At 38.4% G+C, this 23,728-nt stretch overlaps 1 protein-coding gene across 1 annotated transcript; it reads left to right on the top strand.

The window, feature by feature from the left end:
* The first annotated feature begins 1,762 nt into the window (after nucleotides 1-1,762).
* OPN4 (opsin 4) lies at nucleotides 1,763-22,585 on the top strand. Its single transcript, XM_041404962.1, has 12 exons — nucleotides 1,763-1,789; nucleotides 8,395-8,537; nucleotides 10,384-10,517; nucleotides 11,659-11,862; nucleotides 13,705-13,876; nucleotides 14,706-14,870; nucleotides 17,423-17,530; nucleotides 18,663-18,843; nucleotides 20,361-20,507; nucleotides 21,020-21,088; nucleotides 21,529-21,564; nucleotides 22,394-22,585. The coding sequence occupies exons 1-12, from the start codon at nucleotides 1,763-1,765 to the stop codon at nucleotides 22,583-22,585; spliced, it is 1,578 nt and encodes a 525-aa protein (XP_041260896.1).
* Nucleotides 22,586-23,728: the final 1,143 nt, after the last annotated feature.

The raw sequence follows: 23,728 nt of genomic DNA on the forward strand, positions 1-23,728 counted from the left end.
TTGAAGTTTGTACATTAATGTCACATCCACCATTGCCCTGATATTCATGTGTCTGATGTTACACAGAGAGAAGGGAAGAGCACACTCTACAAAGTGACCACAGAATCTCAAACACTGGCAAAGGTGAAACTAGTCAGTGGATCAGCCACCTCTGGGTGCAGTTCTGCCACAGCTGGTTTAAATCTGGCTTGGTTGCATCTACTAACACTACAGGGCAGGGACACTTGATGAAATCTCTCTGCCTTTCACAATGGACCTGCTAATAATTATTCTTAGGGTGTCATGGTTTGAGAACCTGTAGAGTCTAAGAAGTGTCTCTGCTGGTTAATGTTCAGTGGCCTGGTGACAACAAGGATTGTTTCCCTCCTTAAATGAGTGTCAAAAGGATTGCTTCCCTCCTTAAATGACCATTAAGGGAAACTATAGGTGAGTGCCTTTCATGAGAGGCACAGCTACCATTCACACAAATAAATGCAATCCTTCAGTTTATCGTTAGGTACTGCAGGCGTTCATTTAAGGAAAGGTACATGTGCAGAGAGCTGGGGGAATGCAGTTCCCACCATTACTAACACAGCCTTCTCACAAAGGCTTTCCAGTAACAGTTCACACTATCTATTTTTAATACCAGCTGCAGTGAAGCTAATAGCTTGCATCAGGGTCATTTGGACAGTGGGTGGAAGGCCTAAACTCTGTGATACTTAGGCTGCAGTATCTGCTAGAAGAGTTTTTACACACTCACACACTGTGCCTCTGTTGCAATTAAACTTCACTTTACAACAGTAATGGGCCTTCAACTAGGAATTCAGCCATTCATGTCTTTGCACAGTGGAATGTAAAGCCAGATTTGTGTGAATGAGAATCTGTTCATGTGTACTTTACCTAAACACAACTGAAAAGAAAGCAGGCGACTCCTGAAACAGGTGGATATTTGCTGTTTTCCTTACCTAAGGTATTTGTGCGGGGTTTTTTGTTTTGGTTTGTTTTGTTTGTTTTTAACTAAAGAGCAGAAAAGGATGATGTCAGATTTTATCCCTATGTTTTATTTTTAGAAGTAGACCAACAAACAACCATGACCTTAATTCTACAAGGCAGAAGTGCATACAAGCACATTGTTAAATATCAGAATCTATTTGAGTTCTGACAGTTTCAGCGGAACTGTACACATGCGTCTTCTTTAAAAGCAGACTACAAAAACTAACTCACCAATATGGTGAAAAAGAACTATATATTTAAGACAGATTGAAATCTACCTTTTAACTTCTTTGTCTTCATACAGAGATAGTGGGAATAGCATTACATTTCAGACATAAATTGGTCAAAGGCAAAACAGAGATACCGGCACTTATAAGTGAGCATCAGTTTTATAGTGTCATTAAAGTGAAGCTGGAATCAGATGGAACAAGCTGCAAACTGGGCATGTGCAGACTCTGCCCTCTCCCGTATTTAAATGGAAGCTGCTGCTGCCGCCCTTTGCTGAGCTGATGATGGACTGAAGCAATCTGAAGCTCTAGTGAGAAACTCTGCACTGGATCTCACACCATTCCAAAGAATCCAATAACCTGTTTCACACATACAAAGGTAAAGTGGCTGACTTAAATTCAGAGGACAGCTCTTCTTTCTTGGTTTTTGCTTAGATTTTTTTCACCTGAATAATCAGCCCAATAAGAAGAGGATCTTTTTCCCCCCTGAGGACACCAAGAGCACCAAAACTGTGGAGTCCCACAATGCATGGAATGACTCAAAAGCCAATGCCTACACACAGATGGATCTGCTTCTTAGAGCCCCAACAGTAAGTGTTTTCTGTCACTCAATGCTGTAGCCTCTGGCAAGGCTGGCATTTATAGGACTGTAAATGGACAGTTAAGGAGCATGTACGGGTTTTATGCTGTAATGCAATAATGACATAACGAAAACTTTTAAATCTTCTTTTTATTCCTTTAACTATTTATTTAATGCAGAAAGGGCTGTACAAGCAGTGTTTTTCAGCAGAGTTGCATGGGCAGAAGACAGCAGGAATGTCTAATGGCAAAGTGCATCAAATATGTTGCAAACTATCAAAACAAGATGTTCTTGTACGTTAAACTGCTGTTTAGCAGTTCAAACACAATGTTCTCTTGTGTTGTTATTCAGGGCGGAAATCCCCATAATTTCTGTAATAATCTGTAAGTGCAGTGGAGTGCTTATGTAAATGTTAAAAGAGTTATGTGCAGTTACCCAAGAAAGTTTTTTGGAAGGTTTTCTCAGGTAAGTCCTATCAAAGTTCTTTCTGAATTTTTATATACTAAAGACATTTTCCTTGGAAGTGTGAAAGTGAGAATCTGTGGTGATGACACTTGAGGATGGAATTTTTTGGGTTTGTTAAAAATTTTCTCCATCCCACCCCACAAGCCTGAACCAAAGGAATTCAGAAGTTTTCCTGGCTTTGTCTCTCATCATGTGCTGTTTTTCTAAAGTCTGTTTAAAAGTTTATAATGAAAACATGAACCAATCTAATTTTTAAAGTTTTTAAAATCTATTTTTTAATAAAACTTGGATATCTGCGGTATATTACAGAAAAATAAACAAGGAAGTGTCCTGAGCCAAAGCACTTAAAAGGCTAAATTAAATGGATAACACGTGAAAAAGGATAGCAGAACGTAGCAGGGAGGGAGAAAAGGGACCAGAGAGTGCATGGCAAAATGGAAAAGGATTCTGGGGACACAGTGATTTACACTGGAAAATTAAAAATTGATCTTTTCCATGTTCTGCTGAACAATCTCATTAGCTGTCCCTTTCCCTCTCCCTAGGTCAAGCATCTGTATCACCAAAATTTTGCATTTTAACTGGACACAAAGGCTGGCTTAAGAGAGTTTCAGGAATGAAAGCAGTGTGTGCTGCTTGTGGCTGAGATTAAATCCGGAAGATAGGATACAAAATCTGCTATCCAAATTGCTCAACAGGGCGAGCATCATCCATGGAAAGCCCTGCTGTCTACTAGAAAGAGGGCTTAGCAGCTAGCGTCACCCTGCTGAAACCATAATTGAGGGGGATTACACTCCTCTCTGTGCTGCCTGTCATCACAGGGCAAGTGCCCACAGAGGCAAGCTCAGAAATCAGAGAAAGGACCTGCCAAGGAAAATAAGTGCTATCAGTTGTTTGAGGCCTCTTGCAGGTAGGCAGTACAAATACCACACAAGGAACCCCAGGAAATTACAGTGTTTCTGGTCAGATAGTTTTTGTAAATTATGTAATTTGTTGTAATGTAAAAGGCCTGACACTATCATTGGTTGTATAAGCCATACTGTGTAAATAAGTGGCTTCCTTACATGCATTTGTAGGAAAATTAGGAACAAAGAAACTTGTTATATTGCCAAAGTTCACATTGCACTTCCAAAACTTGCAATGTTTTGGAACTGGGTTCTCTTCTGTTGTAACATTCTTCCTGCAAAACCAGTGGCCATAGTTTGAAGTTAGATGAATTCATAAAAGTAACCGCATAGCACTCCTGTTTTCTTCCCTTTTGTTGTCTTGTTTTAAACCAAATTAGGTACAATCCTTCTGCCATATTCAGGCAGAAATAGCTGAAAAAATGTCTTTGACATAGTTTTTTCTGCTCCTGGCTTTAAGAATTGATGTCATACAAATCAATCAATCAGAATCAGTGCTGAAATATGTTCAAATGCCCAAATGACCTTATGAGGATTTCTTCTTTCCCTGCAGCTATAGCTGAACCCGATCTTATACTCTTGCCATTGTGAGACTGTGAGGAGTGGGCTATATCAGATATTATTTGCTATGAGTATTTGCTTGTGGGGCCTTGGTCCTACCATCACCACTGTTAGCTTTAGTAGGACTTCAGAAATAAACATCTCCAAGTCAACGGTACTTAACTGATATGATTTTATTTCCTCACTCTGAAAAAGAACAGATTTTTTTTCTCAGTAGTAGTTGAAGTCTGTTCTTGGAATGTTGTCCTTTTATCACTTATACAGAAATACTTTTCTCATGCTATGGGGATATTTGTTGGACTTTCAAAAATGGTGTATCTTCAACTAGAAGTTATTCAGAGATTAGCTGGTTTGTTCATTTGGGTTTTCTTATTTCATCAATTATGAAGTAATTATTTAGAAAACATTCTCTTTAGGAAACTGTATGAAAAATGGATTCCCAAGACAAAACAGATACAGGCATCAAATATTCCTGGGTTCAATATCTGATCTAGACTTCCTTGTTACCTGGACAAATGACTTAGGAATAGTGATTTTGGTTTGGATTGCAAAGGAGTTCCTTTATCCTTTCAACTGTCCTCAGATTAGTGTCTTCGAGGGTCTTGACGAACTTTATAGTGAAATACAAGTTATGCCCCATGTGCCTTAATGAATGTGCCCTGTGGCTGATTAATTTCTACTCCTTTGCACCAAGCCTTAGTCTGTCTCTTCCTTAAGAAGCAACCTGGTTCCTCAGATTGCCCCTCAAGGAAGAATTCTGCCTCCCTTGCAAGCAGCCGTGGCAGCAGGTCATAAATATAGAATAATGAGGCCATATTGTGCTGCAGCAAGCATTTAGACATATTTATCTATAAAACATTTGCTTTTCTCCAAACTTCCAGAAAGCATCTCAAGTTTGCAAGTCTCATGCAGGTTTACTGCAAGACAACTGAAAACACAATTCTGTTTTAGCTGTTTTGTTGGAGGCGGTACACAAATATTCCTCTAGGGAAAACAGTGAGCATTTTAAGAAGGCAAACTTCATTAAACTTAGCTGCTTCCCCCTAATCTAGTGCTTCCACAAGGACACACTTAAACCTGCCAGAAAGAAATACACTGACACAGAGCAACTCCATAACTTGCCTCTGCATCTACTGAGGCAAATGACAGAGTAGGATTTAGCAAAGCATTACAACTATATATGGAGGATTAAAATTTATGGAGGACTAAGATTTTCCTTTCCAATGGATAATAACACTGTTTTAGAGTACAAACCAATTACTAAGACTCCTCTTAAAATTAAATTTGCACATTACTGTTTATTATGCACATTGGTATCTATGAAATGCTCAGCCCTGGCTAAAGGCAGGCTGGTGTTTTGTCACAGATGCTTGTCTGAACCGATGTAGCCCTTCTCAAATTGATTCTGCAAAAACTATAGTGTAAGTAAATAATAAATTATATGTCTTGCAGAGATTAAAAACATGAATTCTTACACAGCTCCAGCAAAAGGCCTGTTTTCATACACACCCAAATGAAGTTATAAAACCTGCTTTTAATCGTGGCTAAAGGTTGAGAGACTTTGGTTTGTTGAACCTGGGGAAAACACGGTTTTGAGGAGATCTTAGAACAGCCTTCCAGTACCTGAAAGGGACTACAAGAGAATTCAATGGGGAAGTTTTACAAGGACATAGAGGCAGAACAAGGGGTAATGTGTTCAAACTGAAAGAGGGTAGATTTAGATTAGATATTAGGAAGAAATTCCTTACTGTGAGGATGTGAGGCTCTGGAACACATTGCCCAGAGAAGCTGTGGATGCCCCATCCCTGGGAGTGTCCAAGGCCAGGCTGGATGGGGCTTTGAGTAACCTGGGATAGTGGAAGGTGTCCCTGCCCACAGCAGGGGTGTTGGAACTAGAGGATCTTTAAGGTCCCTTCTGACCTAAACCATTCTATGATCCTATGAACACCCCCAAGACTCTCTCCCCAGGCCTGCTCCCAATCCCTTTTTCACTCAGCCTATATTTGTGCTTGGAACTGTCCTGACCCACACAGAAGACCTTGCACATGGCCTTGTTGGACGTCATGAGTTCTGCATGGTCTGACCTCTCAAGCCTGTCCAGGTCCCTCTCCAGGATGGAATCTCTTCCCTCCAGCATACTGACTGCACCACACAGCTGGATGTCATTAGCAAAGCAGCTGAGAGTGCCCTCGATCCCACTGTCCATATTGCCAACAAAGTGTTACTAGTGCCAGTCCCAGTCTAAATATCTTCATCATGAGGTGCTTATAGAAAGAAGACTGAACACAAAACATGCAAGGCAACACTGCTGTGTATTATCACTGCAACTGAAGTAGTTGTTCAGAGTATTCTCAAAGGACAAGTACTACAATATGGATTGCAACGGGGATTTTTATTCTCCCCTGCCAACCAAGTACTTGTACTGTGTGATGATAATAGAAGACAGAATAAACAGGGCTAATGCACTAGAGAAACTAAATAGACAAAGGCTTTGGGAATTATCTGATTTCTTGATTATGCTGCTGACCTGATTTTCTCAAGCACTATCTTTTTCTCCCTGTTCTTTCTTTTGATTACTGCAGAAGACAGAGGGCTGAACTCGATACAGGCACGTATTTTTGTCTTCTACTATGGAAGCTGTGTGTATGTATGCAACTTAGTGATGGATTTGAAGTGCTTAGTGCCTGATCTAATGCCTTCCTGATCAACTAGTGCCTTTCTTTGATGTAAAAAATAATAATTGTATTTCCAATGAAAATAGTGAAACGACTTTTTTTTAGTAAGTGATTTTTATCTCTTAGAGAGCAGTTGAGTTGTATCCTCTGGTAAAAATCCAAGGCCTACAGGAACTCTACACTAAAATGCTAATTTATTCCTTTTGCCACACACCTTTTCCTGATCATATATGTAGTTTTATAATTTATGCCCTAGCACTGCTCCAGTATAAGTATTATTATTTTTTTTCCCACACTTGACACTTTTATTGATTCTGAACTTGTTTCATTAAAAAGCGATTTTAAAGTCTTCTGTTTTCCCTTAACTAATTTTACCTCTCTTGCGATTTCTCTGTGTATTTATATTTATCTTTCAAATTTTTCCTTGTCCTTAGTGCTCCACAAATTTAATTCAAATTAAAGACACTTTGATCTGTTTTTCATAGCCAAAACAAACTCCTTTAGTTGCTTCATTTCTATTACATTGATCTAGTTCTGATTAAATGGATAGCTACAGGGAAAAACATCAGAAATCTCCATTCCACTAATAATCATAATTAACTCCCTGCAGAACAGCTGTTTAAAAATGTTCTAGCCACAAGACTAAGAAGAAATACAACCAACCCAAACCAAAGAACACCTGATCTCATTTTCTTGAAAGAGTTTTATCTCAGACTGTCCCTATCCACTTGCTATTAGTATGGGATTATTTTTGTTAGTTAGTTTACTGGCAGCGTGTTGAGCACAGCAATTTCTAGCTGGGCAAGATGCCCATTGATGTTAATGATGTTATGCCAACTTCCACTTTGCTGCAGGAACCTGAACCATAAATGCTGTGATACTGTCATTCAATTAGTGCATCAAACTTAACATTTTGCTCCAATTACAGTAACAGCCAGAACTACATTTTCTTTCTCTAAGATCAGAGTATTTGCCCAGCATTTCATTGCTGCTAATGTAGAAACCCAGGGAGTGCACTCTGGTGGTTGAGGATTGCTGTGGGCAGATCTTCAGCACACAAAGCAATCTCATCCAGAATTCCAGGCACTCCTGGGGTTCACCTCTTGCTACTGGAACGTTGGTTTTAAATCCACATTGCCTGTAATAACCTCAGCCCAACCTCACAGATGCATTCAGAAGTAATGTCCACTTCTATTGTCCAAAAATACCCATTTCCAATACTGCAATCTTCAGACTTGGCTACTGAATTCTGCTGTGAGTTATTAACTGATTAAGACACAAATGCTTCAATCAAGTGGTTTATGAAATACTTCACAGAGAGCAAAATACCTTGATTCAGGCAGACCAAAACCAGAACTGGTGTGGAAACCAGGCATAAGGTATAAAGGATTTGTGGTTTAGTTTTTCTGATCCTTAATTTAGTTTCCAAAAGACTCTTATTCAAGCTGCCAGGCTTTTGGTAATCAGCTCTTGAGGCCAGCTCAAATGGCTGTGTTATTCAGTGGGGGAAAATGAAGTGGCCGTAGTGCTAAAGGAGTAAATGCCTATTTATCCATAGAACATTTCTACTTAGAGAAGTCTAGTCTGTGACGTCAGAGGACAACTGAAATTGCACTTCGGAGGTACAGAAACTTTCCTGAAATTAAATCTATAGGAAGTTTACTTGTTGTTAAATACTGCATTACCTGATATCAGATATAATGAAACAGGTCCCTTCCTGTGCCTTTTTCTCCTCTACATCCTTATTTTTCTTTTGGGAGAGAATAGGTTGTTTTTCTTCATCAAAATTCTAAATTGACAGTAAGCGTACAAACCATCCTTTGCCCTTTGCACTGCTGATGGCATATTTATGCTCCAAAGATGATCAACAGTAAATGGAATTTGGATTTATTCTGACTTTTTTTGCTTGTTTTCTTTTTGCATTCTTGACTCTTTTCCCTTCTAGAGAAGCACATGCCAGCTTGTTCAGAAAAGTTTGGCAATATACCTGTGACCTTTTATTTGCTTCACAGAAGATGACAGTGCAAGATGCTCCTCGTGCCTTTCCCACAGTGGATGTCCCAGATCATGCCCATTATACAATTGGAGTTGTCATCCTTCTAGTGGGGATTACAGGAACTCTGGGTAATTTCCTGGTCTTCTATGCTTTCTGCAGGTACGTTTCTTTTTAATGTCTTTTTAAATATTCAAATGTATGAACTTGAACTGTGTACTGCAAACACAGTCCAGGAATAATGTCAGACTTCTTCACTGGCAGAGTAAAATGCACCAAGAGACATTGCTGTAGGAAAAGAGTGGCAACCTGCCATTTCCTTCTGACTTCTTCCCATTAACCACAGCCACAGCAAAATTGTTAGCAAGATTGTGAAGAACCACCCAGATATTCCAAGCTGTAGAAATGCAGCCAAAGCAGAAATGTTACAGTGAATTTTTTTCTACTGGCTAATTGTATCTGCATTGAACTGATGGGCTGGTTTACACCTCTGTACCTCACAAATCTGCTCTATAGATGTTTCCTTCCTCCTGTTTCTTATTAGTCAGTTTCTTCCTTCCCCCCCTGTTCATTAGTGACCATGTCCCATTTTTTTCACATTTTCCAATACTTGGCTTGTTTCCTTTTAACTAAAGTCACATTCCAACTTTTCTATCTGAGGGAAATTGGATTTCTGACAACAATGTCATATGCTCACCATTGCTATTCACTCCTCATTCTGTGTCCGATTTGTCACACTGAAGCAGAGCATTGACATGATGTTCAAGCCACTGAACTTCTATTTGATTAGTCTTTAGGCATAAATGTAATAAACCAAAATAACAGCAACAAATTGTAGGATAATTTGGCTGTGTTAACTTAGATCAGTGGATTGTAGATGGAAGTTGTCTTGGTCTCAAGCCTGTACTTATGGGCAGTAGGTTTCAGCACATTCATTCAGAGTAGAATGGCATACTTAAGTGAAAATGGCAGTGGCCTTAAGAAGAGAAAAGGTATTGGGATGCAGATCAGATATGTGAGGATGAAGTACATGAGCAAGCTTAGCTCTTTGGATGGTCCCATACAGGAAATCCAGTTATGGCACTTCCACTTTAGGACACAGCTTGTCTTCATTTGAAGGTGATACGAAGGCAGAAAGGGATACTGTTAGCTAAGTAACGAGTACATCAGAAATTCAGAAAACAGTTTAGGTGCTTACAAAGCAGCCTCAGGTAATGACAAACCATAAGAGAACCAGCTGCCTGAAACAGAAATGTGTTCAGTGACTTTGCAGACGACAAACAACCCATAAGCACTTACTAATAATACCTCCTTGCTGCTAAATTGACAGAAAGGGGATGGTGGTCCAAGTGATTGATTCTGGACCAGTGCAAGACTGGAATTGAAAAAGGAGCTAAGTAGTTGCACTGAGCCCCAAAGTGAAGAGCTCTTGGTTGAGTTTTTATGTGTACCCTTTAAAACATGGTAGTGTAATATTATGAATAACAGAAGCAGGCAGAATACACTGAAAGCTGCTTATTGCTCCTTTAAACTCTGAGTTTGGGCCAGTGAAATGAGTGTCAGAGAGAATAACTGATGTAAAACGAAGTGCTTGATGGGGTTCGTAGAGAGTTTGCTTAATCCCTGTGTTAGGAAGCCACTGTTGATCTTGTCAGCAGTGGAAAATGCATGCCCCTTCTTCTGCTTAACACAGCCCAGATCCAGACATCCAGTGTACGCCAACTCTATCTTCCTGTTAATCATGGACATGCAGTGCACTGGTTAGAGTATTTAAAGAACAGTGTGATTTATCCCCATCACTGAGCTGGTTATCAAACAATCCTGTAAAATGCAGGAGTATAAGGGTGTAAAACTGGGCCTTGCTTGTGTTCGCTCATGAGGGAAACAAGAAGCACTCTGCTTTAGCTTACCATGGAGTGTCCCTTGGGATTTGTGAGCTTGCAGGAAGAAGTAACAGCATAATTAACAGTGCAGAAGTGTTTAGCAACATTTCTTCTGATCTCTGTAGGAGTAGGAGCCTTCGGACTCCAGCCAACATACTCATCATCAATCTAGCTATTAGTGACTTCCTGATGTCCATTACACAGTCTCCAGTTTTTTTCACCAGCAGCCTCTACAAACACTGGATTTTTGGTGAGAAAGGTTTGTATATATATTCTTTCTAAGATTTTACTATGTTTGTTCTTACCATAGTGGCAGTTAGTCTCAGAGTACTCTCAGGTACTTTTGCAATTTTGAGACCATTTCTCAACGTTGTTTCAGTGTTGACACATTTCATTGAATATTTGTGTCTGTGTGCAATAAATACACTGCTATTATGAGAGGGAAATTACATGAATGAGACAGATACAAAGGCATCACTGGCAACGTGAGGCACAGCACTAATCTTCTTGCCAGTGCTCTTCCCCAGTCACCTGGTGACTGTTGGAGTCCTCTGACAAAGAAGCACTCCCCTTCAGCACACCAGCTTAAAAGCTTAAATTACCTGTGCTGGGACTTGCACCTGGCATAGTGAGGCAAGAAAGCCTGGAAAATCTGATTTTTCACAACAGAAATTCTAAGTGTAGTAAGAAAATATGAAATAAAGGTGCTTTCATTCTTCCAATATAACTGTTATAAGAGGAAGGCTCTTGAACCGGTACTGACAGAAAGGAAACTCACAGAAGTAAAATTGCTATTTTGATGTCATATGACCGAAAGCATATTTTTATTTTACTTCCATTAAGTGCTCATTTGCATACATGTTAAAACTAATCCAAACCACTGCTTTTAATCCTTAGGTTGTTTGAACAATTAAAATCACTCATTTATATATTCATAATCTGAATATTTACTTCAGCTAAATTACTCATTAATATATTCGTATTTACTTCAGTTTTGCTGCCCTTGCGATATGAACAGTACCAAAGTAACTATATCCCTTTGTTAAGCAAAACAGCTGCTTCTATGGGACCTGCAGTAAAACTGGAGTTAAACAAGATATTAATGTAGTGCTGAAATGATCCCACTAGAAACACCAGAAATCAGTGAGTGAAAATATGTTCAGTATCACTGTCTCCAGCAATTGATGCAAACAAAATATGTGAAGTTTATCTCCTTGGATAATGTAATTAGCAAGACAGCAGCTTTGAAGTAGCATTATAACTGCAGGAAAACTCAACTTTCACTGCTTTACAAATTCCAGAAGACATTAGTTCATAAGAAACACAGATTTGAACTCTCCTAGAAATAATTAGCATGGGCAGATTAATTTCACTGCTACTTCTGTCATCTTCATTGCAAGGCTGTGAGCTGTATGCCTTCTGCGGAGCTCTTTTTGGCATTACATCTATGATCACTTTGATGGTGATTGCCTTGGACAGATATTTTGTCATCACTAAACCTCTGGCTTCTGTTGGAGTGACGTCAAAGAAGAAGGCCCTAATAATCCTGGTAGGAGTCTGGCTGTACTCTTTGGCTTGGAGTCTCCCACCCTTCTTTGGATGGAGTAAGTGAACTGCAATAAAACTTTTTTGCCCTCATAGTACCGGATAAAAGACCAGTTATAGGTACAGAAGAGGGTTGAATTAATAGCTCACATTTGAGGCTTGAGTAGACCAATTTGAAAAAAAAAAGAGATGAACTACATGTTGAAACTGAAAGTCTCTAATGAAAAGAAAAGAATGCAGTGGGTATTACAGCATATTATATGACAGTGGCACTTTTCCTTAAACACATTACTTGCTCCATAAAGGACAGCAGATAAATTCATGGCCAAAATTTATGAAGAATGTGCCTACTCATTATCCCATGTCTACTTCCATTGAATCAAATTTAACAATATATAAGTTCAATGAATGTATTTGTGTTATTTCTGATGCCTTTTCCTCTTTGAAAGTGCTGTCTAAGAGAGCAGTGTCAATCTAATTCTTTCCATTCACACAAAAGAGTCTGAGCATTTGTGCCAGGAAGATCTTCAGTAAGTCTTGACTGCGTTTTGGATGGACAAATTGCACTTAGTGAACTTTCTCTGTTCACTCATTGGTGTTGTCACTGGCTTCCAATAAGCATGGCATTTAGTAGTAACTAAAATGCTTTTGTAAATGTGAATTTCACACATGGAAATTGGAACATTCATCCAGCACCTTGATCATTGCAATTTGTGACCAAGTGAGTTTCTGTTATTCTTCCTCACTGGAATCTGCCTCACTACCACTAAGTTTATTTCCTGAGATTCACCAGCTGCAGTCACTAAGTTAGCATGAACACATCATTCAAAACCCCAGCCCACAATTATGCTCCCTAATTCCTGAAGAGAATGTGTCTGCCAGCTGAGGTGAGAACATAGACATGTTTGACTAGTAAAGGATGCAACAACCAGCTCAGGTACTGAGTAGAATTTCAGCAGAGTTTTGTAATTGTCATATTTTTGCCATTCTGGTCCCCCTAAATATGAAGCATGCTTAAGCAGGCAAACTGCAATACTGACAAAAGCAGTCTTTAGTTGAGTGAGGAGCTGTTAGAATAACAAAATGACAATATAGCCTCAGATTATAGATTTTCAGTTGAAGAAGGTGGAATAATTGCTTGAAGGGTGTTATTATCTTGTAATTAGATTGCAATAGTGCCCACAGTATGAACTCTCACACTGTAATTAGATGCATTTGAGAACATCTGGTGCAATATTTTTAAGAGTGGAACAGAAAATATCAGCACAAACAGTTAAAATTAAAATTCCAAAGTAAAAAAACATTGCTATTGCCAATTTATTTACTTAACAGTTTGAAACAGTTCCTTTAAAAATAATACATTTTATTTCAGGCAAAACATTATGTATGCGTTTTTTGGGGTTTTTTTACTTCTACTCAGCTTTACTTCATGACAAAATTATTTCTTTCTCTTCATGACAAAATTAATCTTTCTCTTTTGCCCATTAAATTTATCTTATCTGCACATGCTTAGAAAAGTGGTACCTAGAGCAATTGTTTTGACTTCTTAGGAAGACAGCAATTTGACAGGAAATTGAGATATTTAAAAACTATACAGGTCTGGTCCTAGACCCAAATAAGTATTTGAATAGATTCCCTTTTACTGTGATGAGTTTTAAACAATATTCAAGAGTAAAGCAAAATTACTCAGTTTTCTAAAGCCTTAGACTGCTAAGCATAAATACAACAGGGAAACAAAATAAAAGAAAATATAAAAGTTCTTTACATGAAGAATTGTTTATCCTTTTAAACCCTTTTTTCCCTTTCAGAGAATAGGACTAAATCCCATATTATTGTATCTTCTCTAAATGAGTATCTTCTCTAATATTCACTTCATGGTTTATGCCTGTCTTCCTTTCTAGGTGCATATGTTCCTGAGGGTTTGCTGACTTCCTGTTCCTGGGACTACATGACTTTCACACCATCAGTCCGTGCCTACACAATGCTGCTTTTCTGCTTTGTCTTTTTCATTCCTTTGATTGCTATCATATACAGCTATGTCTCTATCTTTGAGGCTATCAAGAAGGCCAACAAGTAAGTAGCCAACAGTCCTAAATTTTTATCCTTGCATTTAAATGACTGTCTTCTTAAAACAAAGAAGAAAATGGGGATGTTTCTCACATTTATTTTGTAAGCACAACTGAAACAGAAAACCAAACAAGAATTCTGTCAATAGTCAACATGGTAAGACATATGGTTCTCTGAATTTAGGCCTGAGCTTATCAGTGTATTATCTAATGACATGGAAAAGGGTACAGAAATTAACCAACCAGAATAAAAACAAAAGGGATCTCAAAAACACCTAATGACAGTGTATAAATAACTACTTCACAGAAAAATAGATGGACTTGAACTATAAATTTAAATAAAAAAGGAGATTAAAGGATTAATAGCAGGACTCTGAAACAAGAAGCTGTTGCTGTAAATGTAAAGGGCAACCTGCCACTCCATGTGCCATCTGTGGGTACCAGTCCCACAGATCCCAGTGGATCTGGTCACTTAGCTCACAAATACAAAGTGACAGCAAGGTAGCAAAACAGGACCCAGGGAAGTAAAGACTCCTCTAAGTGTCTTTAACTCAGCATCATTCAATTGGCTTGAATACCTGCTTTATGTGGAAAATCTTTTGGTACTTTTCCGCTATTTTTTTTTTCATTGAAGCACATGTGGATTTTGCTACTGATTAGTGCAACAGAAGTACATCGAATTGGGAAGGATGGGTCACGTACTTGCATTAACGTGCAATAAAAGTGCACGAGTTTTAGCCTAAAGTAGCAGAAGAGTAATTGTTGTACCACTTCATTAAGCTATCTGCTTACTTCCCTACCTTTGTTTTTTGCTGTTGTATGTTTATTTTCCCTAGGTCTATTCAGATATTTGGATGCAAACGTGGAAATAGAGAGTTCCAGAAACAGTATCAGAGGATGAAACATGAGTGGAAGATGGCCAAAATTGCACTGATCGTCATCTCGTTTTTTGTCATTTCCTGGTCACCATACTCTGTTGTTGCTCTGGTAGCTTTTGCTGGGTAATTATAAATGTCTCAGCAAAGCAATATTCAGTGAAAGCAGAAGATGTGGAACTGTAAAAGACAGATGAAAGTCAAAACTACTTGTCACATTTGACATCTGAAGCATGTCCAAAACATTCATATATTTAGGAGCAATATTTGACAAATGGGGCACATGCTGACTAACTTTTTCTTAGTTTGACTTCAAGAAAATTTTAAAAAAAGAGAAAGAAAACAAGAATATTATTACTGGCAATATAAACTGCCATGCGAAGATTTCTGAATGCATTCTGTATGCTAGGATATTTGAACTTTCAAAACTTTATTTAGCACCAAAATGCTAAATAAAGCACTCTAAAAAGATCCTCCCAGGGGTTGATTCTCTTTTTTTTTTTCTCTACTTCTTTAATATACCAAAGTATACTCTTTTTTTTTTTTTGTGTCACATCAAACTGCTAAAATTCCTTGCATGTATATGCAAATTCAAAATTAGTACATACATGTGTTGGAAGCTTTTTGATGCTGGATATAAAAGATCATAAACATAAATCATCAAAGCATGTTCTTTATCTATTTGTCAGCATTTTATACAGTATTTTCAATGGAAGTATGATAGTACTAAAACATTTAGCTTGACCCCAGATAGTTGACACTCCAGGCATAAATAATGGATTGGGAATGCTGATGCCTTGGCTCTGTGTGGTTATTCTCCCACCTTAAGATGTGAATTTTCCTTTGCTTCAGTTTAGCCTCTCTAAAGTATGTGTGACTGTCTCTTTTAGGAAGGCTTGTCACCTGCAAAACCTCAACGGGACGATTCCTATGACAGTAGAAAACACTTCTCTGTATTTTTCAAGTCAGAGATAAAAAGTAGGTGTTCCTAAAATTGACACACAGCTCAAATTTACTTACTATGGAGCATTTTGGGAGACAAGGGTGATTTTTGTTACACACCCAATAAAGAGGCCACTGCTGAGCTTCATCTCAACTGCTTAGAAAGGCAGTTTCCTAAACACAGTACCTCTAAAATCTTAGGTATAAGAAGAAAAAAAAAAAAAAACTGAGGGAGGTGGATCCTCTCTCTTTGTATGCAGACAGGTGATTCCCAGCTGCCATGAACATTTTCTCTATGAAGGTAAACACGTTCCTCACTCAGAAACACGAACCCTTCGCATGTGTCCTAGTGTCCCATTTCCTGTCAAAGGGGAACTTAGGTACTGGACATCCTCCACTGGTGACATGTGATCAGTTAACACAGAGGAGAAGCAAGGAGACACAGAAATGAAGCACAGCTACCTTGCAGTACTGTAAGAGACCTAAAAGAAAATCAGTCAGGGAATGCTTTAAGCTGACTACTATGTAGAACTGTTGTGCTGTGACATAGAATTCAGCATCTGCCCTAGGAGGATCAAGTACCTGCTGAACTTGACTTCTGCTCCATGTCTCACACTCTCAAAAATCTGAACACATGAATAATTTTCTAATTCTGCAGAATGTTAGAAATTAGCAATTTTAAACGTTCCTTATAAAGATGTCTGGATAGCAACATAGCTTAATTCAGATTTTTTCCATTTCTGAGCTGTCTTTTAGGCAATCCTACTGGGATTTTTCAGATTAATAACCAAGCCTGGATGAAATTTTATTGCAAGGGACTCAGATAAAATCTCACTGCATGCTACATATGGGAGGCAGACATAGAGTCTGTGGCTATAGTCTTGGACTAAAGACAACTCATCTGACAGAGCAACAACATATGAAAAAGGAAGGAAGAACCTTAATTCCTTTAGAAAATATTTTGAATGGGGAGTAGTGAGGTAGCACACAGTCATGCTCTCTAATATTTTTAGCCTACAGGTTGCATTTTCTGGGAATTATTAGTTTAAACACAAGAATGCTTAGCTTAAACAGAAAGGCTTTGCCACTGTTTGTTTCTGTTAGCTGAACTCTCCATCAGCCTTACCAAAGCATTGTCTCAGCTCACGGTCAAAATCTCCATTCCAGTAAGGTCACACTGCATGTTATCCAGAAAATGTGAAGATTTATACCTCTAATCAGTGTTTTCAAAGTATGATCAGGAGAAACCATGTTAAATATTGCACACAGAGAACATCCTTATCCTTATCGGGGCAAAGCCTTAATAGGTGAAATGGCATCTCAACAGGCAGCTGATGAAAGGGTTCTTACACTGCAACTGGCAAACCATTTCCACATCATCACAGAGCATATATATACCTGTAGTATGATGAGAAACTTCCTTACCAGGATGGTGAGGCCTTCTTAAAGGCTGACATTGTCCCTAGGTGAAACAGCGTGGGAATGACCACAATCCTGAGTCATACTAGTGAAGTACTGCCAGAAAAGCCCCAAGAAAAATCATATTTCTCAGAAATCTAATTAGAATGATGTTGATCTTTACAGGTAAAGGATGTACAATTTGTTCTCTCACTGTTTTGGTACAGAACTCCTCTTCAACTCTCCCTAGAGCCTTAAAGCACTGTCTTACCACTGTATAACTGCATAGACAATGCAGAACTCAATAGTAAATATATGGTGTGTTTGCATTACTCTAGGTATTCCCACGTCCTAACACCATTCATGCACTCCATACCAGCTGTGATTGCCAAAGCTTCTGTCATCCATAACCCCATCATTTATGCCATCACTCACCCCAAATACAGGTAAGTTCACTCCTACAAGCTATGCTTAATATAGCAAAGAAAATCTGAGAGTAAATTTGTCACTTTTAGGTCAAGTACCCAAACTCTCCTTCACCAGCTCATTTTAACTCTGTGGGACAGCCTTGCCCTCCCCAGGAACACTCCTCAGTGCCATAGAAATGTCAATGGAATTTGTAGTTGGAACAAACTCCTGAGCAGATGGTAGTTAGAAATGTTTATGGATACTGATCTGTATTTACCTATTGCATGATAAAAGATAGAAACCTTTCCATCTCAAAGGAAAGCACCATAAATTTTTAACTGTCTTCATGAGAGGCAGGCATTTGGGCAGTGTTGCAAATAGCAATTTGTTACATTAACCAGGCCAGTGAGAGAAGCAATACAGTGAGCCAAACCACCCTTCCCTGTTTTGTGAATCCTCCTCATGTTTCTCCAGGCTTTCACACTTCAGGTAGTATTTCCTCTGGCAGGTAAAATGAAGGGTCATTACCACTCCAAGTTCAGATGCAGGCAGTGAGATTTGACAGATGGCAGCAATGCCACAGATAGACTGTTCTTTCACCACTGACAAAGATCTGTGAGGAACTGAATAGAGAAGTGGTGGGCAGGAACATCTTCATGGGGAGGGCTGTCAGGAAGAGGAAAGCTAGGCCAGAGTTTCCTAACACTGCATGTGAGCAAAGTAGTACAGTAATATAAATGCACATTCTGTGCAACTCTACAGATAGCCAGCAAACAGATGTGTAAGAGGAGCTAGAATAGCTGCTTAGGGGAAGATTAAAATAATTCATTATGTAGTACTTCTGGAAGGTTCAGTTTAAAGGGACAGAATTTTATTTTTGTCCTGATTAAGCTGAAAGCAGATAAAACATTGTTTTAATAGCTCCCTTCAGTTCCAAGAGTTATATTTTAATGCCCTTATCCCTGCCAAGCAATAAATTTGAATTCTGCAGAACACTGTGAATAAGTGATCTTGCAGGGTGATATGATATCTGGAAAACTCTTTTTGGACCCAGTAATTTTCCAGTCCATGCAGCATTGGTTCATCTCTGAATAAATGCATTGTTTATGATGATTGAATTTTTGTGCTAACAGACAAAAAATCTGACTGGTTCTACCTCTTATCCATTAGACGAGCCATTGCAACATATGTTCCTTGCCTTGGACCCCTACTGAGAGTTTCTCCTAAAGACTCACGGTCCTTCAGCAGTTACCACTCCTCCAGACGAGCGACCGTAACCAGCCAATCTTCTGAGATAAGTGGGCTGCAGAAAGCAAAAAGGAGACTGTCTTCTCTCTCTGACAGTGAATCAGTAAGGGAGGCACTTCCCATACACCCATTTTTAATTGCAAAGCAATTCATCTTCATATAGAGTCCTTCCAAGTGGTAGATTCCCTAACTCTTAAGTGAAATGCATTGTGGTGCTTGTTATAAAAACTCCAGAGAAAGTGGAGGGACAAAGCAAAATTAAAGACAGAAGGCTAAGTGTAAAAGCAGAATGTAGATAGTTTTCTTCTTGATGGTTGGTGACACTGAAGGAAGAGTGGAAAGATGGAACAGGAAGTTTAGAATGTAAAGTGCTACTTTGTAAAACCTTACCTATAAGCAACAATAAAGGTAGCATAGAGCTCAGTTGAAAGTCCAATCATACTTTTAGGTTGTGCTTGTCTCACCACAGATTCGCAGTCTGGATGCAGAAAAAAGAAACTGCTAGTCAGAAAATAGTTCTCTAGTGAAAGCAAGGTTGTAATGAAATAGATAATGCTTTCTGAAAATGGGATGCATTTGGAAACATATTAATCATCAGATATAGACAAATCAGTAAATCCATTACAGAATCTTTCTCACAGAAGACCTCAACAGCTTGCTGCTGCCAATCTAACTGGAAACAAATGTTTTACACAGCAGCTGAAAACAGGGCAAGTATTTGGCACCCAGGCTGCCTTCTGTAACTCAAAGTTATATTACTAACTAAATAGGCATAATAGTTAGCTCATTGCAGTAATTTCAAGCTAAATTTCCAAATAACTGAAAAGAAAAAATTCTTGGCAATTCTTTTTCACAGTCAGGGTAATAATTGCAACTAACCCAGCCAAGTGCTGAATTATGACAGTTGTTTTTAACAGTGACATTTCAATTTCTTTGCCCTCTCTGTTCTTTTGACTTCTCAGTCCAATCAAAATGAAATGGTAGCCTCCAGTCAGGTGGATGGTTTTAAAACTGTCTAATAGAAAAGGAATATCTTTATAGTGTATCTCTTACTCTGCAAATCTTGATTCTTAAAAAACCAACAGATTCCTCAGTAACATGGTTTTGTTTTCCCATTAATTGGAACAAAGTTTATAAACCCAGGACTCCTTACTGAAACAAAATATTTCTAAAGCAATGATTCTGCAGTCCTGAGACATTTCTTTCTATTTATTTCTGCTTCCACCCAAGCCACTTTGGAAACTTTGGCCCTAATTGCTCCAAACACCTGTGTTTCCTAAGTGGGTAGTACTGTGGAAACACTGTCTCTTTGGAGCTACAAGAGGCATCAGAGAAGTTTCAACAATAGATTGTAATGAAACACTATTTTCTTTCAAATTTTGCAGTGCATCCTGCGGAGGAAAAAAAAAGTAAGCTGAATTTTAGATGCAACAGAGTTGATAGTTTTATTTATACTTCTTATAAGCAGACATTTTATGAAATTAAATATGGCAGAACTTTTGTGCAATGTCTTTTATACAATGCCTGTCTCTTTTATTATTTCTGTCTAGGTAAAACTGGGGCAAACTAGACGAAAGTCTAAGGGACCTAGAGTGAATGTTTTTGCTGTATTAATTTTAGGGCTGTACTGAAACAGAAACTGATACTCCCAGTATGTTCTCCAGACTTGCCAGAAGACAAATTTCCTACGATACAGATAAAGACACAACTCAGACTAGTGACATAAGAGCCAAAGTGACAAGCCAGGATTCTAGGAATTGTGGGAAGGTAATAGACTGTGTAATACCTAAATTCTCTAACAACTGACAAGTTAACAAATCTGCACATTGTACCATAATTAATCATGAAGGTTCCTGCCAAGAAGATGCAGATAACCTATGAGTTAACACAATGAGTAATGACTTAGAGGCTGTAAAAGGTCATCAACTTTTTATTCCCACCCTGGTTCATTATTCAGCTGTCTTCATTGTATTTCTGCTGCTGTTTTAGAGAACTTAACATCTGAATGGAGAGTTGTCTCATGTTTGGCTTAAAGTGAGTATTTAGTAATATTTGTCTTTCACTGTCCAAATTACTTGATTGATCTTGGTTGTCCCACCATTTGTTACCAAATGAACAAATATGGTAAGATGTAAAAAACAAGGCTATCTTTAATATATCACTGCTTTTCAGTCAGTCCTCTGCTGTCCTCTTTTTTCCCCTATATATTTAGCATATGTCAGATATTGTGACATACCTTTATGTCATTTACATCTGTCTTATCTGTGTTCATTTTTCAGACAGCTGTAGATGCTGATGACATATTGATGGTGGAATTGAATATCACAGAATACATGGCTACACCTACTGTAAGAACTATTATTTTAATATTTGGCAACAAAAACTAATGACAACCCCAGCCCCTGAGCACAAATTAAGTTGTTTTTGAGATGCAAAAATTACACAATATTCCCAAAACAACGCAGAAAACATGACCACAAAGGGTAGGCCATTGCTGAAACTAAGCAGAAGTTGAACATAGGTATTACAGGATTCTTCTGAAGTTCAGCTTCTTCGAGGAACCTGAATATTTTCTTGAATTTAGTAAGTCCTCTAATGAGGTCTGTAATTTCCTTAGTGGAATATGGAAGCATTACCTTTGTGCCATCTTTATATTAATGATGTACATGCTAAGCTGAGACAGCCATTCTGATGGCTCATACCTCTGAGACAGCCTTAGTCCTGTGGTAAGTACTGCTGTGCAAAATGATGTTGTTAACTATTTAATGTTCTCTGTTTTGGGTTGCAGCAAACATCTAAAGCATGCAGCGTGGAGGAAATCAAGGTCAGTTTTTGAAATATGCCATGTCACCTATTCAGTAAGATGTTGTATGTTATATTAGTGTCTGTTTCTTCTTCATCTAACACAGCTACAGCATATGGGTAAAAATATCTGACATCTCTCACGAGTGAGTCAACTTGCCTTAATTCTCAGCAGACATGGAAATAAAAGCAAAGAGCTGTCAGATGAAAACAAGGCAGCACTAAATCCAATGTAATACAATCACCTTAAATTGTCTCTTTATTATTAGCAATGATCCTTATGAGCTACTGTGAGCCTCATCCTAACTGATTTTTTGGTACTGTGCAAGTGACAGTTAACGCTGCTTATTGTCAAAAAATGCTAGTTAATCTTTCCCTCCATTTTTATCTCATTATGTAGTTTGCTTCGCCCTTCAAATTATCCATGCTGTTAACACTACATTTTACATCACCTCTTGCCCAATGACCCTAAGTAGTCCCTCTTTATGGAGAAACTCTTTACCCAATTGAATTCATAGGCTGTCTGAGCATATTCACAGCATTTCTGTTCATAGCTGAATGTGCTGTCATTAGCCTGGTCTTTCTTCAAAGTAGACCAGCACTTAAGCAGCAAATGCAAAGTCTTTAATGCTTTAGTACATTAGCACGTGGGGGTTTTTTTAATAAGTTATTAATGAAATATTTAAAAAATGTTTAGATGTACTTTTTCCTCCATCATTTAAGTTTGCTTTTCAGTCAGCCATGCGGAATAGCGAAGTGCTAAATATATGTCATTTTTAATAGATGATTCAATGAGATCTCCTTGTAGATGTTTGTGTTGTCCATTTCTTGTAAATCTTTGCATCCTTTAGAAAAGTGAGAGCCTGAACAGTATTGGAAAAAGGAAAGGAGAGTCTCACCAGGGATCATCTTCAGCCCAGATACCCAGTATTACAATAACATGCAGCAGTGTCCAAGGAGTAGAGCTGCCTTCTAGATACAACTCTGGTTTCCTGTATCCAAAATCCAGCAGTCACAAGCAGAACAAGAAGTCCAGCAGTTGAGTGGTGCAAGCCAGTATATCACCTTAGCCAACTGCCCTGGAACAGCTGTGGACTGGCTGAATCCAGAATACCTTCCTAGACTGGTCTGAAATGCTCCTACAAAGACACAGCACAAGACAAGCAAGGATGAAAACATAAAGAGGATCTTTTCAGCGTCAGAACTCTCTCCAGTGGATCACATCTTCATCTGAGTCACACTGTCATTTTAATATTTCTTCTTTATGCAGCTCATGAAAAAATTTATTTCATTTGGATTTTACTCTGCTCACATACATTCCCATCACTGCACAGACCTGACCTAGAAACCTTCTAGGATTAACCTGAGAAGGAAGGGAAGTATAATATTCAAAACTGGCTTTGTTCATTTAGTGTATTAATTTCAAAGCTATTACGGAGCTAAAGCTGAGAAATTTGGGGGGAAATGTACATTACTTCCTGAAGATGGTTTCTTCATTACTGTGAAGTTTCTCAACCAAATGTAAATTTAATTACACAGTCAGTGCCCCCTTCTCTCATTAATGACACATTTTCCCCCATTTTCTTCTACAGTCCAATGAAAGGCAATGCACTTCAGCAGTAATTTGAAGTCTCATATCTTTATTTTAATTTCTGAGACAGGGAAAGAGAAAGGAGTAAGAGTTGAGGAAAAGGCTATGGTCCTTTCCATACTTAGCTTCTTTTCCAACAGTGGTTTAAGAGATTATTTTAACCCATTCTCAGCTGACTCCCACAGAGCTATAGGAGATTATTATGAAACTCCTTCTGACTTTCCTTTAGCAGGTTTCATAAGAAGAATGCAGAATACAAAGCAGTGTTTGTATTGAAATGTCTTATGGGTAAGTCAATACATCTGCTTTCTGATACTTCAAAGTTGTTTACTCTTTGATGTGCTTTTTGAAAGTAAATACTGGGAGGAGAAAGTTTAGTTCCCCAAAAATGGTTGTTCTAGAGATGTATGAAATCCACATCATCCCCACTTCAGCATTTTCATTTTCCCCTTCTCTAAACAGCAGCATTTGTATAGCTGAGTTTTCTTCCACAGTGACTAAATCCATGAGATTGTACTTCTTTCCCCTGAAAGGAAAGAGTTCTATCAATAGTGACTTTCAGCTTTTTGATGGTGTCTCTCCTAGTTCGCTCATA

The sequence above is a fragment of the Onychostruthus taczanowskii genome, unplaced genomic scaffold (genome assembly GCF_017590055.1).
Source record: "Onychostruthus taczanowskii isolate IOZ18803 unplaced genomic scaffold, ASM1759005v1 scaffold22, whole genome shotgun sequence".
NCBI lineage: Eukaryota > Metazoa > Chordata > Aves > Passeriformes > Passeridae > Onychostruthus > Onychostruthus taczanowskii.

Excerpts from the sequence above, each read along its gene's own strand:
- OPN4 (XM_041404962.1), top strand. The coding sequence starts at position 1,763 with ATGGATCTGCTTCTTAGAGCCCCAACA. Across the intron at positions 14,871-17,422 it reads GCTCTGGTAGCTTTTGCTGG|GTATTCCCACGTCCTAACAC; the intron begins GTAATTATAAAT and ends GCATTACTCTAG. Across the intron at positions 21,089-21,528 it reads AATACATGGCTACACCTACT|CAAACATCTAAAGCATGCAG; the intron begins GTAAGAACTATT and ends TTTGGGTTGCAG.